The sequence below is a fragment of the Camelus bactrianus genome, chromosome 11 (genome assembly GCF_048773025.1).
Source record: "Camelus bactrianus isolate YW-2024 breed Bactrian camel chromosome 11, ASM4877302v1, whole genome shotgun sequence".
In the NCBI taxonomy this organism is placed as follows: domain Eukaryota; kingdom Metazoa; phylum Chordata; class Mammalia; order Artiodactyla; family Camelidae; genus Camelus; species Camelus bactrianus.
In genome coordinates this window covers 38,830,985-38,846,621 of record NC_133549.1, presented here as the reverse complement: position 1 = coordinate 38,846,621, position 15,637 = coordinate 38,830,985, and the positions used below count along the sequence as shown (strand labels likewise).

Here is a 15,637-nt window from a genome sequence, read left to right as displayed (position 1 = left end):
GTTAGCATTAAAATCAACAAAAGGCATCTCATAGGAGGAAATAAAGTCTATTTAGGAATACATTTAAAATGATACAGTGAAAAATAAGCACAAAAAAAAAATCCAAGAAAAAAACTAAAAACAAAAACATAAGAAACAGGAAAAAAAAAAGATACAGTGGTTGTGGTGGAATTAGGAATAAATTATTTACTCTTTCCAAATTTTTTATTACTTTTATAATGACATATATATCACGTTCTTACTTCTTTCAGTGACTTCAGTGCCATCTCGTTTGTTTTTCTTGGTTACATCCATACCATAGCCACCTACGGAAAAAGCCAGAAATCGTGACTAGCCATGACTATTACCATCACTTCTCATAAGTATAGGTCCCTACTATTCAAGCTGAGAGCCAAAACTTGATTCTTAGAATTCAAGGTGTAATTCTTTCCTGTGCATTTTTTTTTAACAGAAGTCATTCCCAGTTCTTGTATCAGATAAGGGAGTACTATAATAGTTCCACCTTGGATTCTATTCCTTTATACTGGGATCTTGGGATCTTCCCCTTTCCCCCCACCCACCCCCCAGGATCTAACTGATCAGGCTGCCCCCTACTGAACATGAAAAGTCTTACATAGAAGATCTGGTGCCTTGACCCTTGACTATAAAACCTCCATTCTTTGCTGAAGTAACACATAATTGAAGGATATCTGTCAAAGCACTCAGCACTTTCAACTAATTCATTTTGATGTATCCCATAATGTTCAGTGTTCTGTATGGGGCTCTGTGAATATAAGACATTAGTGCTTCATCATTTAGAGTTCAGATGTGAGAATGATGGTTGATGGATTGAAATCATGATAAAAATCATGGTAATGGTTCTGTTTGTGTGGAACTTGACACTTTTTACAATGGGAAACTTTCTCTTCATAACAAGCAAGCCCCACTATCCTTACTTGCAGACATAGCTAGAAAAATATATGAAGAAAATCAGTGTAAAATCTATTGAAATATGTAGGAAAATACCTATTTGCACATGTCACCTATGTTCTCCCTTCACTCTTACTCTGCTCTGGACAGGAAAGTCATTGCGATCCTGTCCACTGTGTCCCGAAGTGTGGACAGAATGAGGCAAGGCTGACACAAGGGGTGGGGCTGTGCTGGGGAGGGCCTGTAGGCTTTAAACACACAGGACACCACAGCAAGGATCCCTGTCCCAACTGGGTGCTTTTGGCTGTAGTTCCCTGTCTCAGGCTCTGCAAGGACTTGAAATCTGGCTTTCCCCATGGCTCTCTTCTCCCAGCCCCTCAACCTTCCCTTCCTCCTAGTTTCTCTTTGGATGCAGTTTAAACTGGATTCTAAAATTCTGGGGCAAGCCACATCTGCCCAGGGCACCCCTTTCTGGAAGAACTCTCCTTTCTGTCTTTTTCTCCTGCCTGGTGGCTTTAGGGTCTACTTATCTGTTAGGTACAATGGGCAGAGTGCCTAGTCCCATTTTATTTTTAAGGGGCTACAAAAGTATTTTAAGTTTTTTTTTTAAATCAGAAGGAAAAGTGAACACAACCCAACCTGGATTATAGTCTTTCAATGAAGTTATAAAATAAAATTTTAAAAAAATGTTTTAATGAAGGAAGGGCATCCACAAAGGCAAACGTGTCTAGGGCCCACCAAAGTCCTAATGCAGCCCTGGGTGATATTCCTGCTGAAAACCAAGACCACATGAGACCAGCTGGTCAACTACCAGGTGAAATCCAACAAGATAGCTCCAGGGCCTAGTCAAATGTGCCAGCTTCTTGCTCATCAGAGTTTCTTAAATGCAGCTCTAGGCAAGGAATGAGGCATCATGGAAAAATTCCTGGCTGGATCTGAGAAGACACAGAAGGTCTTTGCAGGTATGTTTCCCAGAGCCAAAGAGAATGGACACGCTCCATAAAGAATTCAACAATGGAGTCCAGCCTCATTAGAACGGCAAACCTGGCCCGTGACTGTGTCTGCATTCCACCTATTACCTGTATGACTTATGTCATGCCAGCCTATGTACAGCCTGACACCCTCTTTGAAATCTTTGAAATCCTTTGTTTGAGCATTAATAGCCTTTGGTACCTCTGAAGCCCCTCTCTGCATTTTTTTGTTTGTTTGTTTTTTTGTTTTTAAGTTCATTAGTGGAGATTCAATGTTCAAATGCACCTGGCTGCCAGTGGGGAGCCACCTAGGATGACACCTGAATTGTTATCCTGAAAGGAACTGTTTATAAAAATCCCCGGAAATATTTACTTCCCACAACTTATTGCTCATTTTGATCCTTTAATGAAAGTTGCTGCTGGCAGCTATAAACTTGGGATTGGCTGGGTTAATTCCACTTGCAGCCATCAAGGCAGACAGATGATAGCTTCGTTTGGTACAGCCTCAGCGTCTAGGCGGCAAACCTGGCAAGTGGTTTCTTGTTCTTTCTGTATCCAGAAAAATAACAGACATTTCCAGGCATTTCCATCTTTTTCTTAAGTCCCAGTGATGAAGCCTCAAGATCTACAGCAAAAAGCCAAGGGTTCCCTAACATTCAGAAGGCATGCGGAGGCAGCTTGCTAAGAAATCAGATGCCCTCTCCAAGGCCTGGGGGCTCCTCACTGGCAGGTGCTCTGGGTTAGAAGGAGCCCTAGGTGGGTGCAGGTAGATGGGTTCTTGTTTCTTTCTCAACCTGGAGCCCCTAAATGGCTGTGGCCTTACAGAATGATTTCTTGGGGCTGAAATACATAGGATGGAGTTCTGCTGACTTTGCCAAAGCTCTTTCTCAGACTGGTAGTCTGAAATGGCAGGGATGTGCTGGGAGGTGGGTTCCTTTAAACCAATGCTAAGAGGGAACTTTCTGTGAGTTATTAAATGGAAAGTGGTGAGCTGAGGCACAAACCTGGATGTGGACCATCCCACGGGGCCCACAGTATTCCTGTAGGATTTCCCCTTTAAATATTTAAGCTGATAGCTTTTTAAAAGTGTAATGTAAGGGAAAGTTACATGCCCAGGCACGTGCCCGAGCCTACCTCTCCCAGCAGCGTTCACCTGTACTCCCTCCTCCGAAAGCACTACTTAATGGAAGCATGGTCAAGCAGCAGAATTTTAAACTTCTTGGATGTTTGGGTCACTTTACTAGAGCTAAGGATGAGCAGGTCATTCAAGTGCTCAATTCCAAAATTATGCTTATCTCCATCCACAGTTCTAAGGGGCTGCTTCATGGGTATTTCATAGTTAATGTTTTTTTTTTTTGAAATGATCCTGTGTCATTTTCTTATGTAAGAAAACACAATTCAAAATATTTTTCTACTTTTATGAGGTTTGTTTTTTCTCTTTCCCCCTTCATTTAAATGATTTTATATCCACCCAAAACTATTTCGATGATGATGGTGTGTAACCCACGCACAAACAAGGACAAACTGCTGATACCAATAGTAAACCACCTCACTGACCTTTTGATTATAACAACTCATGAAGCACTTGGCCTTTGACACAAAAAAGAGAATGGAGAAGCTAAGTGTTTTTCTATTTTCTATTTTAGGAATAAATGTCCCTATATTCTGCTAAAGAATCACAGGTATTTTTTCAGCTCCTGTTTTTCCCAATCTCTGTATGCTCTACATTTTAAAACAAAACAAAAGATAAAATAACCAAAGTGTGAGAAAACCACCCACTAGTTATTGATCTGTTAACACAGGAGGGCTAAGCCGTCTGGGAGGCGGGAACACCAACGCCCTAGGGTTGACTGTCTCACAGGTTCTGTCCCTATGCCCCTCCAGTGATGGGCTCGCCAGCTTGCTGCATTTGGCATACTTGATTTTCCTAACTGTAGGGGGTGGGGAGCTTGGGCTCCAGCTTTGTGATTATACCACTTGTTTACAGCCATGTTTAGTTCAATCCTATTGCTGCTAACAATGGCAAACGAACCAAACCACGCAGACGCAGGCTTCTCTTGGCATAATTGAATGTGGTTAGTTCTTAGGTCGGATCAGTTTCACCAACCTGAGTTTCAATCCAAGCCTTTGGCAGGACTTCTTGCTTTAACTGTCCCCATGTAAATTCTAATCAGATTTGTGTGGGTGTTTCAGAGGGGCTGAGAGTAAAGCAGGCCCCCTCTGATCCTTGGAAGGGCTCCATCAGGGGCTGGACATCTGTTTCAGTTTAGCTCTGACTTAGATCTGTGCCCTAGCTCTACAAGAGAGCATATGGGGATAGAGACAATTCTGCTTTCCAAATGAATTTCTTTTAAAAAATCCCATTACATTTTATGGACAGAACAAATCCAACTATGAGGCTACAGACTAACCGCTTCTCAAAAGAAGTGAGGTGCCAAAGACTTTGCCTACACTTCAGAAAGTAAAGTGGTAATTTGTCAGTTAGCAGTTAATGTAGTCCAGTGAGATAACTAAGCTGGTAATTCTCACCCCAAAATGATTTTTTCTTGGGGGGGGGGGGTCCAAATTGGCCAGCAAAAGTTTGACAGAATTTTCTTTCTTTTTCTCTGGTTCCCAGTTTGACTCCAGGAAGTTCCTGGATTAGTTTTATGATTTCAAGTAGTTTACTTTAGATTAGGGGAAGTAATTGTAGAGTGTGATACACAGCAATGTCCACCAGCCCCTTGAGCTTAATCAGACCTTGCACAGACGCCCCGGCAGCACACTGGTTCATAGTGCTCAGGGGCTGCTTCTAGAAGCCCCCACTCACCTACACTTTAACTTCACCTCTGAGCTGTTCTCTGCTGTCAAGGGCAGAGAGGGAAAGAGAAAGAGAGAGAGGGAGGTAGGGAGAGACAGAGAAACTGAGATTAAGAGAGAAAGAATTATAAATTCTAAATAAACATATTCTAAATAAAACAACTTAACACAAGTCATTTCAAAAAACTGACAACAATACCAAAAAAAAAAAAAAAAAAAGAAAAGAAAAGAAAGAAAGCTGGCCAGTGGAGTCCTCTTTATCTTAACGCCTTTTCCTTCTTTTTTTCCACTGATAAAACTTTCTCATTCCTTTAAAAAATCTACCCTAAGCAGAACACATAAGCCAAAGAAATAATTTCTGATCAATTAATGACTTCAACCAGAACACTGGAAACCAAACAACATCATCTTATATTCTCTCACAAACATTTAAGTTCTCAGAGGCAAACTTCAAATTAAAATCTCATAAAAAGAGAAAAAGGTAAAATTCCTCCTGTTACTTACTTAGTTTGAGATGTTGAAGGGAACTGGAAACAGCTTTGAATAAATACCCCCTCTCTCTTTCTTCCTCTGATCCTTTCTTCTAGACGTTTGCCGTTTCCACTTTTTTTTATCCAGACCCAGCCAAGGTGTGTTAGGGCTGAGTGATCTTTCAAAAATGTTCACTTCTTCTCTCCCTCTTGTTTCTTTCAGTTCTTTGCTTCCCAACAAGTCCTGACAAAGGTGTGTCAGGGTTTACAGCTTGACTCCACCCTTCCAATTACCTGACACTTGCTGGATTAAAAAAAAAAATCTGCCTCCAGGAATCAAACTTTGCAGGAGGCAGAAAGTTTCTCCAGTTTAAGTAGGTTAACCATTTATGGGCCATGGGGAAAAGAGAACAAAGGTTCAGCATAAAGGAAATATAACATTTTGTTACTTCTCCTTACCTTCTATGCCAGAGAACTGTCACAATTTGGTATTCCCCTCACTTGCTGGCATGAGAATAAGTCAAAATCCCGATGTGCATGACTCATGGTTTAGCCAGCCATATGGGGGGCCTGTGGTCAAGGTCCAAGCCCAAACCCTATAAAAACAGTGATGTTGACAGGATTTATATTCAAGACCTGTTTCCCCTATATATACCTTTTCCCTCTTTCTCCCATTCTGACCCCACCCAGGTCAAGCCTGCCTGGAGGAAACAGTGGGTGAACTAATTCAGAGTAAGGTGTTAATGACTGAAATTGTGGAGCAAATTGGGGGGTTCATTTTTTAAAAGAGGTAACCAGGTATAGTAATGCTGATTCCAAAGAGTGATGTGAGTAATTTTAGGCATTTAGCCACCTAATAATGGAGAGAGATATTGCTGGGGGGAGGGTTAAGGACCTTCTTGCCTCTCAAATTAGCACCCATAGAGTCTCCACACAACAAAGACATGTGTGGACTCCCAGAGGCCCTATAACACCATGTACGTTCCATGGGGCCATTAGACTTTTCTAAGCACTAATTTGCACCAATCTAGACAGTGCTCATGAATCCTGGAAAGCATCTGGCTTTCTAGGACCCATAAAGACTAACTTAAGATTCTTGGTGTTGGTAATGTGGGAAGTCTGACCCTGGAACTCACTCAGGTGGTTCTCTGGAGCCATAGCATCTTCTCGGGACCCAATGCCAGGTTTGGATTCCCAGTTCTGAGGCACCATTCCAAGATCCCTGGAAGGGAGCTGTGGGATTCCTGTAGCATAGTGCCCAGGCTTGTCTGTACCTTGCTATTGTGGGCACTCACTGCACAGAAGGGTAGCAGACCACTAAGCACCTCCTGTGGGGTTCTCACTCCTAAGCTCCCAATATTTCTGCATTGAAGTCACAATTGCAGAACCCTTTCAATAGTCTAGAAGGTGACACTCTTGAGTTCTTGTTTTCAGGGATGTTCTTACACTCAACATGTCTGCTGTCAACCTCACAGAAGAGCACTGAAGAATCTGGAAGATAGAGAGCTTTCAGCATGAAACTGACATGACCCTGCCCCATTCACTCACTTATTCATTAATTCATGGATTAAACAAAGAAGTATTGGCTCTTGCTTGAAACCAGACACTCAACTGAGAATTCAGTAGTGAAATACAGACATATTCTCAGTCCTTAAGGAGTTCAGAGTAGAATGGAGAAAGATAGGCTTTAAATGATGTATTTGTCTACTAGGGCTGCCATAACAAAAATAACAAAATACTGCTGGCTTTGTTAAAACAAAACAAGCCCAAAATGGAGTCATTTGCCCCCAGCAACAGCAAACTGAGACTGAATTGCAGTTTCAACCTCTTCCAGGAATGGAAACTTGAAACAGACAATCTGAATTTCCTGATCAGTACTTAGTGAGGTATATACTACATAAGACCCCTGCCGATCCCTTCTCCCGAGAAATGATGACCTTGCTTGAAACAATTCTTTCTTCCCTTTTGCTAATAACATTCTTGCCCCATCCTCCTCCTGCCTGTAAAAAATCTTCCATTCTGTACAGCCCCCAGGAGAGCCCTTCTATCTATTGGATGGTATGCTGCCTGATTCATGAATCATTGAATAAAGCCAATTAGGCCTTCAAATTTACTTCATCAAACTTTATTCTTTTTAACAGATTTGTGGCAGCAGTGGGATCCAAAGTAAACTTCTGATGACTTTGAGGGACAACAAGAGGCACAGGCATGGAAACCTGTGAACGATTTTGAGTTCACTGTCTTGTCATTTTTGAGGGTTGTTGGTGAGTTCCTCTCTGTTGGGCTCTGGGTTTTTTTTTGCATTCATGCTCCTGATCTAACAGGCTTTCCTCTATAGGACAGGTCAGCTTGAGCTTGTAGATGATTCTACCCAGAGTGCAACTGAACTGGCAGATGGTTCTTCCTGGAGCCCAGCCCCTAACCTTTCAGACCACAGTTTTGTGGGTGGAAAGCCCAGCCCTTACCTCTGTCCCCGGATTCCACATTGGACACTGCTGACAGTTTGGTCTGCAGGTCTCTATTTGTTTGGAATCCTTCCCCAGGTTCCATGTTGGGACTTGCTGCTGGCAGCCAGAGCTCTTCATTTGTGGAACCATACCACAGTCCTCATTCCTTGGGATTTGCTGGTCCAATCCTTCCCCCACTCCAAGGTTCTGTGGGAACTGGTGGTGGAGCACACAGGGCCTTCTTGTGGCCAGGACACGGTAACATCCTTTAGTTACTGCCAGTACATCAAGGTGTACATGTTTGTCTTGTTTTGTACAGATAAAGACTGTTGCTAAGTGAGTACCTGGGAAACCCAAAAGAATCCCCAGCCCTTTGGGGTTTTGTCCCCAGATCCCATATTGGGACCTGCTGGGTACAGCTGTAGTTCTCCATTTATTTGGAATCATTCTGCAGCCCTTTCTCTACTCCCCAGATTACTGCTGTGGCTCAAGACACCCAAAGGCTTAGCTTAAAGTCATGGGATCCTTTCTATCCAAACAGTTGAGTGTGGAAGGTGGCACATTTGCTTATTTTTTGTTTAACAACTGTAGTCTCAGAAGTTGAAGATCTCTCACAAGGTGGCAAGATTTTACTAAAAACAATCCAGAATTATAATGGCCATTATGAGGAACATTCCAAATAGATAAGATCATTTAAAAAGTGCACTGAAAAGCAAGCACTCCCAAATCAAACAGAAAGGAGTACCTATTTTAATTAGCACGCTGAAGGCTCAGAAAGGTTTTGAAATTCCAAAATAGTTTTATTGAAAATTTTCTTGTAAAAGGCTAATGAAAAATAAAAGACACTAAAGGTGTTTAAAACAACACCTAGGCCTCCCCATTACACCCTCCTAGGAGTTAGTCAAAAACACTGGCCCAGGAATTGATGTCTCATTTGTAATCAACTGAAAGAAATCCTGGAAAAAAGGCTGTCCTCAAAGGCCCTGTGCAAATTCTTCAACGTCGACTTAAATGCTGTATATAGGCCCCTCCCAGAGTTGACAAAAATGAAGAGTTTTTGGGTAAACTGCTACATTATTACCTTAAACAGCCATGGAGAAACTATTAAGTTAAAATTTATGGGGTTGTTCAATACTGCCAGAAATATTCACTCTTCATCCCAGCTGAAACTTGACAAAATATTTGAAAGGATTTAATAAATTTATGATCAGAAATAAGACCAAATTGGAAGCTGATATTCAGGGCCTTTTAGGATTTTTTCTTTTTTTTTTTTTTTTTTAGGGCTTCACTCCTAAGCTAACTGTACCCAGAGGAAAAGGGACATTTCAACAATGGGTGGATGGTGCTTCAGTCCATTTTGTCAATTCCCAAAACTCTTCTATTCATCTAAAAATACTTGTAGATATTGGGATATTAGAAACAGAATTGTCTTGCAAATATTCCCCCCAAACTCCATCTGGGAGAAAACTTGTAGACCTCTCTGTCTCTGTGATGTAGATTTTCTGCCCTCATCTTCTCTAGGACCTAAGAACCATTCTTTGATATGCAAATATTTCTCATCAGATAAAAAAAAGGGGGGTGGTGGAGAAGAAATATTTGCAAATTGGACAGATAAAAAAAAAGGTTGTGTCTTTTCCACAAATATTAGTAGTAAAAGTTCTCTGTTTTCATCTGTCTTTGTGTGTCTATATATGCATGTTGTAGATGTATGATATTTTCTGCCGCTGGATGGTATTGTTAAAATTAATTTGTATAAGAGCTGCATTTAATTGGGTTAAAGATCAAGTGCTTACATAAATTAAGGGTTGAAATTCAGAGCAACTTTTATTTCAGGCTAAGAGAAAATCTCACAACCCTTGGCTTGAACAGACACATGCAACAGTTCTTACGAATGAATCTATTTAACAGTGCCACCTTAGTGGAAGTAGTCTGTGACCCAGCAGGATTTATCTTTGTCTGTGGTGGTTATCATTCTCCTTGGGCCTATGAATGCCTAGATGGCTGGTGCATGGCTGAGCAATGCCTCCTAGTTATCTAACTGTACCCCTAGCTATTCTAGAAAGAACTACTGGGAGTTTTTCATGAATCAGGGTTCAGTGCCTTTGGCAGGGCCCTAATTCCCTGATCAGGAGTAGATGTAAATGAGACTATGACCAGAAACCTCTCCCTAACTCTTTTTCCTTTCTTCCAGAGTTACTGAGATACAGTTGACATACAGCACTAAGTTCAAGATGCACAGCATAATGATTTGACTTACATGCATCATGCAATGATCACCGCAATAACTTTAGTGAACACCCATCATCTCATATAGATACAAAATTAAAGAAACAAAAAAATATTTTTTCCTTGTAATGAGAACTCCTAGGATTTACTCTCTTCACTTTCATATACGACATACAGCAATGTTAATTATATTTATCTTGTACATTTTATCACTAGTCCTTATGTATCTGGAAATTTGTGCCTTTGACTACCTTCATTCATTTCCCCCTCCCCTCACCCCTCACCTCTGGTAACCACAAATCTGATCTCTTTTTCTACAAGTTTGTTTTTGGAGTATAATTGACTGACAACACTATGTTAGTTCTTGGTACACAACATAGTGATTCAATATTTCTATACATTTCAAAATAATCACCACTATAAGTCTAGTTACAATATGTCACCAACAAAGATATTATATAGTTATTGGCTATATTCCCCACACTGTACATTCCATACTTGTGATTTGTTTATTTTGTAACTAGAAGTTCGTACAGCTTAATCTCCCTCACCTATTTCACTCCTCCTTCCACCGTCCTGAAACCTCTCCTTAACTCTTGATGATACTGCAGATTCTGATGCTAAACCATTAGTTGCCCAGCAAAAATCTTTGGACTCTCTGGCCAAGGTTCTTCTTGATAATAGGATAGTCCTTGATCATCTTTTAGCTGAACAAGGGGGTCTGTGCTATGGCCAACACTACCTGTTGTACCTGAGTTAACACTTTAAGGGAAGTTGAAACTCAGTTACATAATAAGATCACTGAGCAAGCCACTTGGCTTAAGAAGATGACTCCTTCGATGGGCTCTTTTTGGACTTATTTGATTTTGATTGGTTTGGGTCTTGGGGAATCATGGCTCCAAACATTGGGAACTGACCTTCTTATAGTTATCATAAAAAATCCCCGGGTGTCATATCCTCTCAAAAGTTCTAAATACATGTTCACAGCCACTAACTGCCAAGCAAATGATCTCCCTAAGACTGGAATGTCAGAAAAGGAACGAGAGAATGACAGTTTAAGGACTATGAATGCGCCTGAGACTGTGATCTGTGACTGTCACAGGCATTAACCAATACCTGACCTCTGGTCATGACCTTTGGGTGCCACATCAAGTTTCCACAGAGCTGCAAGAACTACAGAGTGGTAGCCAAGTGTGGAGCTAGTACCTTAAATTTTGATCACGATTTTCAGTTAGGCTGGGAGTTTATCACAAGGGGAATTGTTTAAAAGAAATAACAAACCCCCAATAGAGTCATTTGCCCCAACACCACCAAACTAAGACTTAATTACAGTTTGAACCTCTCCCAGGAATGTGACCTTTAAACAGATAATCTGAAATTTCCTGATCAGCGCTAGTGAGGTAATCTGCACACTCAGACCCCTGCCGTTCCTTTCCCCCCAAAACATGACCTGGCCTGAAACAATTCTTTTTTTTCAAGCTAATAACATCCTTGTCCCACCCTCTTCCTGCCTATAAAAATCCTCCCTTTTGTACAACTCCTAGGGAGAGCCCTGTTTACTGGATGGGATGCTGCCCAATTCATCGTTGAATAAAGCCAGTTAGATCTTCAAATTTACTCGGTGGAATTTTGTCTTTTAACAGCCTAACAACACAAATTCATTGCCTCACAATTCTGGAGTGCAAGATCAAGGTGTTGGCAGGTGTGGTTTATCCTGCAGCCTCTTTCCTTGGCTTGCAGATGGTTTTCTTCTTGCTGTCTTTGCATGGCCTCTCTGTGCATATGCATCCCTGGTGTCTCTGCATTCTAATCTCTTCCTACAGTTGGATTGGATTCGGGCTTACCTTACAGCCTCATTTTAACTTAATGACTTCTTCTAAGGCCGTATCTCCAAATACTATCACATTCTAATGTACTGGGGTTAGCCTTCAACATCTGAATTTTGAGGACATTTATGTACGTAACAAATTATGTACATAACAAACAAATGAACATGTACCAATGTACAATTAAAAATGTGATTATAAAGAAGCTCTTATAAAGAAAGATTTTGGATACCATGGGAGAGCAGAAGAGGAGACCGAGTCTTGAGGAAGGATTAAGAGAAAGTGCTGCTAAGAAAGTGGCATTTAAACTGATGAAGATAGAATAGAGATTACACAGGTGAAGGGAGTGATCGAGAGTGTTCTAGAATCCAGACGATGGAAAGAGAAGGCACTGAAGTGGAAGAAGCATGGTGATGAAGGGGGATGAGGCCAATATAGTTCAGTGCATCAGTCGAAGGGAGGGTGGCAGTGGAAGAGAAGCTGGAGAGATAGGCAGGGGCTAGATCACACAAGGCCTCAGAAGCCATGGTAGGGAGGTGTTTTTTGGTGCTTGGCAAGTTTCCTTATGCTGACATTAGAGAGCGACTCTATGCAGGCTGTATGAGTGTTTGGATTATTAAGAAAGAAGAGAGTGGTACTGAAATTTTCTAAGATCTATTATGTGTCAGACATTTTACATATTTTATCTTATCTAATTCCTACAGTAACTCTGAGAAGTGTGTACTACTAGCTTCATTTTATATCTGAGAAAAGTGAAATTCAGAAAGGTTGAGTAACTGGCCAAAGATCTTACACATTTTAAGTGGCTCCAGAGAGGGGTGAGGAGCTAGAAACGGAGTTAATGACTGATTATGCCTACATGATGAAGCCAACATAAAAATCCCCATAGTATGGGATTCAGAGAGCTTCCAGGTTGGTGAACACATCCATATACTGGGAGGGTGACACACCCCAACTCCTTAGGGACAGAAGTTCCTGTTCTCAGGACCCTCCCAGACCTTGTCCTATGCATCTCTTTATATAGCTGTTCATCTGTAACCTTTATTATATTTTTAAATAAATTGGTAAGTGTAAGTAAGTATTTCCCCAAGTTCTGTGATCTCTTCTAGCAAATAATCAAATCCAAGGAGGAGAGGTTAATGGGAGCCTCCAATTTGTAGCCAAGTTGGACAAAAGTTGTGGGTAACCTGGGGACCTACTACTTGCAGTTGGCATCTGAAGTGGGGTGATGGGCAGTCTTGTGGGACTGAGCCCTTCACCTGTGGGATCTGATGCTATCCCCAGGTGGAAAGAGTCAGAACTGATTAAACTGTAGGACACCTGGCTGGTTTATCAGAATTGGTTGGTTTGGGAACCCCCCCCCCAAGTCTGGCATCAGAAGTGTTGGTGTAGTAGTGGTGTGAGAGTATCGAAAAACAGGAGGAGGACGGCGAGGTTTCTATACGATGGTAGAGCCTATACTCCACTCGACTTTTGAACCCTTGTTTCCCACTGCCTTGTGTATTATTAAAATGTTTAAGTATGCCCATAGCTTTGAATTGAAAGAAAATAGGCGATATTAGAAAGATCAGGCTGTGGGCAAATGACAACTTAAATAAGAACTAAAACCACTGGAACAGTGAGGATATTTTCAGTCAACAGCATTACGGTGCTGATATATTTCATTGATGACTTTAGATAAAAATTGGCCTGATAGGACTTGGCATCCATAGAATCAATTATTCAACTATAACTACTATATAAAACCAAACATGCTAACCAGCCACTGGAATCAGCATGACTGGTTTTTCCTTCCCTTGGGTTCCTGTACTAATATTGGTATCCTCCAGGGACAATGGAAAAGTCAGATCCAAAATAGATAAACCTCAAAGTAATTCATCCAGGAACTCAATAGCTAATAAGCCTATGTGTGTGTGTGCGTGCGCATGTGTGTGCGCGGGTGTGTGTGTGTGTGTATGCACTCCCATGTGTTCATATATGCATGTGTGCATACAGTTTACAGAGTCCTGTATGAAGTACTTTGGGGGAGAAGAAAATTAAAAGAATTCAAGTGCTTATATTCTAGTTACTCATGTCACATAGTTTATCATGCTTGGCAAAATCATTTAATAAGATTTAGTATCTTGGTACATGGAGTGAAAGAAACCTTATGTTCATTCAACATTCATATATGAAACTCCTACCATATGTTTGGTACTAAAACAGTTGTCTTTTAAATGTTTTGAGTTAACCAGAAAGCTAAAATGAAGGAACAAGATTTAGGAGATAGCAGTGACTAAGACACCGGAAAGGTGTTTCTTGTTCCCTGCTCCATTTGGAGCTGTCTTAATGAGTCATATTTAATCAATTCTTGATGAATCAGAAAAGAAAACTTCCTTAAGAGGCAACTGGAAAAAATATTCTCCCTCCCCAAATTACCTACTGACTTTTAAATAGGCTGGGGAGAAAAAATATCTGTTCACATGTAGCCCAGATTGGCAACTGGTGACCAGACTATCCCTGGCTAGGCACCAGGAATACAGGTAGTCTCCTTTTAAATGGCTGATGAGTTCCTGAAAAGCGATGTGTAAATCCAGTTTTTGGTGATCAGGGTGAGTATTTTTGTCAAATGGCTAGTCACGACCTCATCAATCTTTGTGAACATAGATTGCTCTTTATTTGTTTGATATAAGGGAGTGCACCCTACAGATGGATTTCTACCTATTCTTGGACCTTCCTCCCATGAAACAGCATCACATGACAGTGATATGGTGTTCTTAGGACACTTTCATCTAGGGACCCCAAAGCTTTGGGACACATTTGCCTTGTTCCTGAGAAACAATATGAAGGGAAGTTCACTGAGGAGGTGAGAGAAGAAAATTTTCTATGTAGTAAGATAATACTAGTATCTGTAAGCATTAATTCAGCTCTCTTGTGGACAGTAAATCCACTGATATTTTAAAAAAATGAATTCCTATATATTAAAATAAAAATGATACAATAATAATTTGTTGCAGTTTGCTGCTGCCTTTCTAAGGCTAGAAGATGATCTTTCCTCCCAGCTTTCTTTGGTTAGCAGGTGCTCCCGGATAATAAGTCTTCCTTGTAAACAATTATGACAACAGCATATGTCACAGTTTGTGGAGAGGTTTGGCTTTTGGAAGGATGCAGCTGAAAAACAGTACTAACTCTTGCCCTTCACATGTGGGCTTAATGTCTCCATCTGCTTTTCTTGTCTATAATGGTTCATCTATAATGGTTCTTGAATTGTCCCCAAACTGTGTTCCTTGCTGCGTTTATTACAACAAAGGACCCTGGTTTCCTTCCTTCCATTTCCAATTTCAGATCTATTCATTCATTTATCCATTCAAAACTCACACGCTTGCTAAATGACTTAACAAGTACCTACTGCGAATCTACCATGAGCAAGGCATTGGGTGTATGGAGACAATTGAGGATGACATGCCTTCGAGGAACTGACAGTGTAAAAAAAAGGATATATGGTTATATTCACCACATATACAAACAATTACAATACAAGGAAGAACTGGTAAACCATAAGAAAATTAAGAACTATGAAAATTCACTTCCAGCTGTGAGCATCAGCCAGTGCTTCATGAAAGAGGTATCATTTGAGCTGGACTTTAAAGGATTAGGCATTAAGAAGCTGAGAGTGGAGCTGGAATTTCAAGCACAGAGTCCAGCATAAGCGGTGAAGACATAGGTAAGAGCAATGCTTGAGTGAAAAAAGAGGAGATGGGAAGAGGCTGGAAGTACAGGGTGTGCCAGTTGAATCATGGGGACTCTGAAATGCCATGAAATGTCTGAGGAAGGTCTATATTGTTCCGTGGGTAAAGGGGAGTTGTGGGAAGTCAAAAAAGGAAATGATGAGAACTGCACCAAACAAGAATTAGTTTGGTGACAATGTAGAGTGGACCAGAAAAGCAGAGAGGAGACATTGGGACTTATCAGAACACCATGGTGGCAATAGCTTAGGTGAAAGATAATAA

General features: G+C 40.9%; 1 protein-coding gene across 2 annotated transcripts in view; it reads right to left on the bottom strand.

Annotated features, from left to right (window-relative positions):
• Nucleotides 1-5,385, bottom strand: part of COL17A1 (collagen type XVII alpha 1 chain) — a 50,698-nt gene extending 45,313 nt beyond the window's left edge. The window contains exons 1-2 of one of the 2 annotated variants that reach the window (XM_074373680.1): nucleotides 5,184-5,385; nucleotides 243-305 (exon numbers count right to left, since the gene is read on the bottom strand). In XM_074373680.1, coding sequence (XP_074229781.1) covers nucleotides 243-294 — 52 coding nt within the window. In that variant the 5' untranslated portion in view covers nucleotides 295-305; nucleotides 5,184-5,385. The remainder of the gene's footprint in view (nucleotides 1-242; nucleotides 306-5,183) is intronic. The other variant, XM_074373679.1, reaches the window with a different exon arrangement.
• Between the last annotated feature and the right edge of the window lie 10,252 nt (nucleotides 5,386-15,637).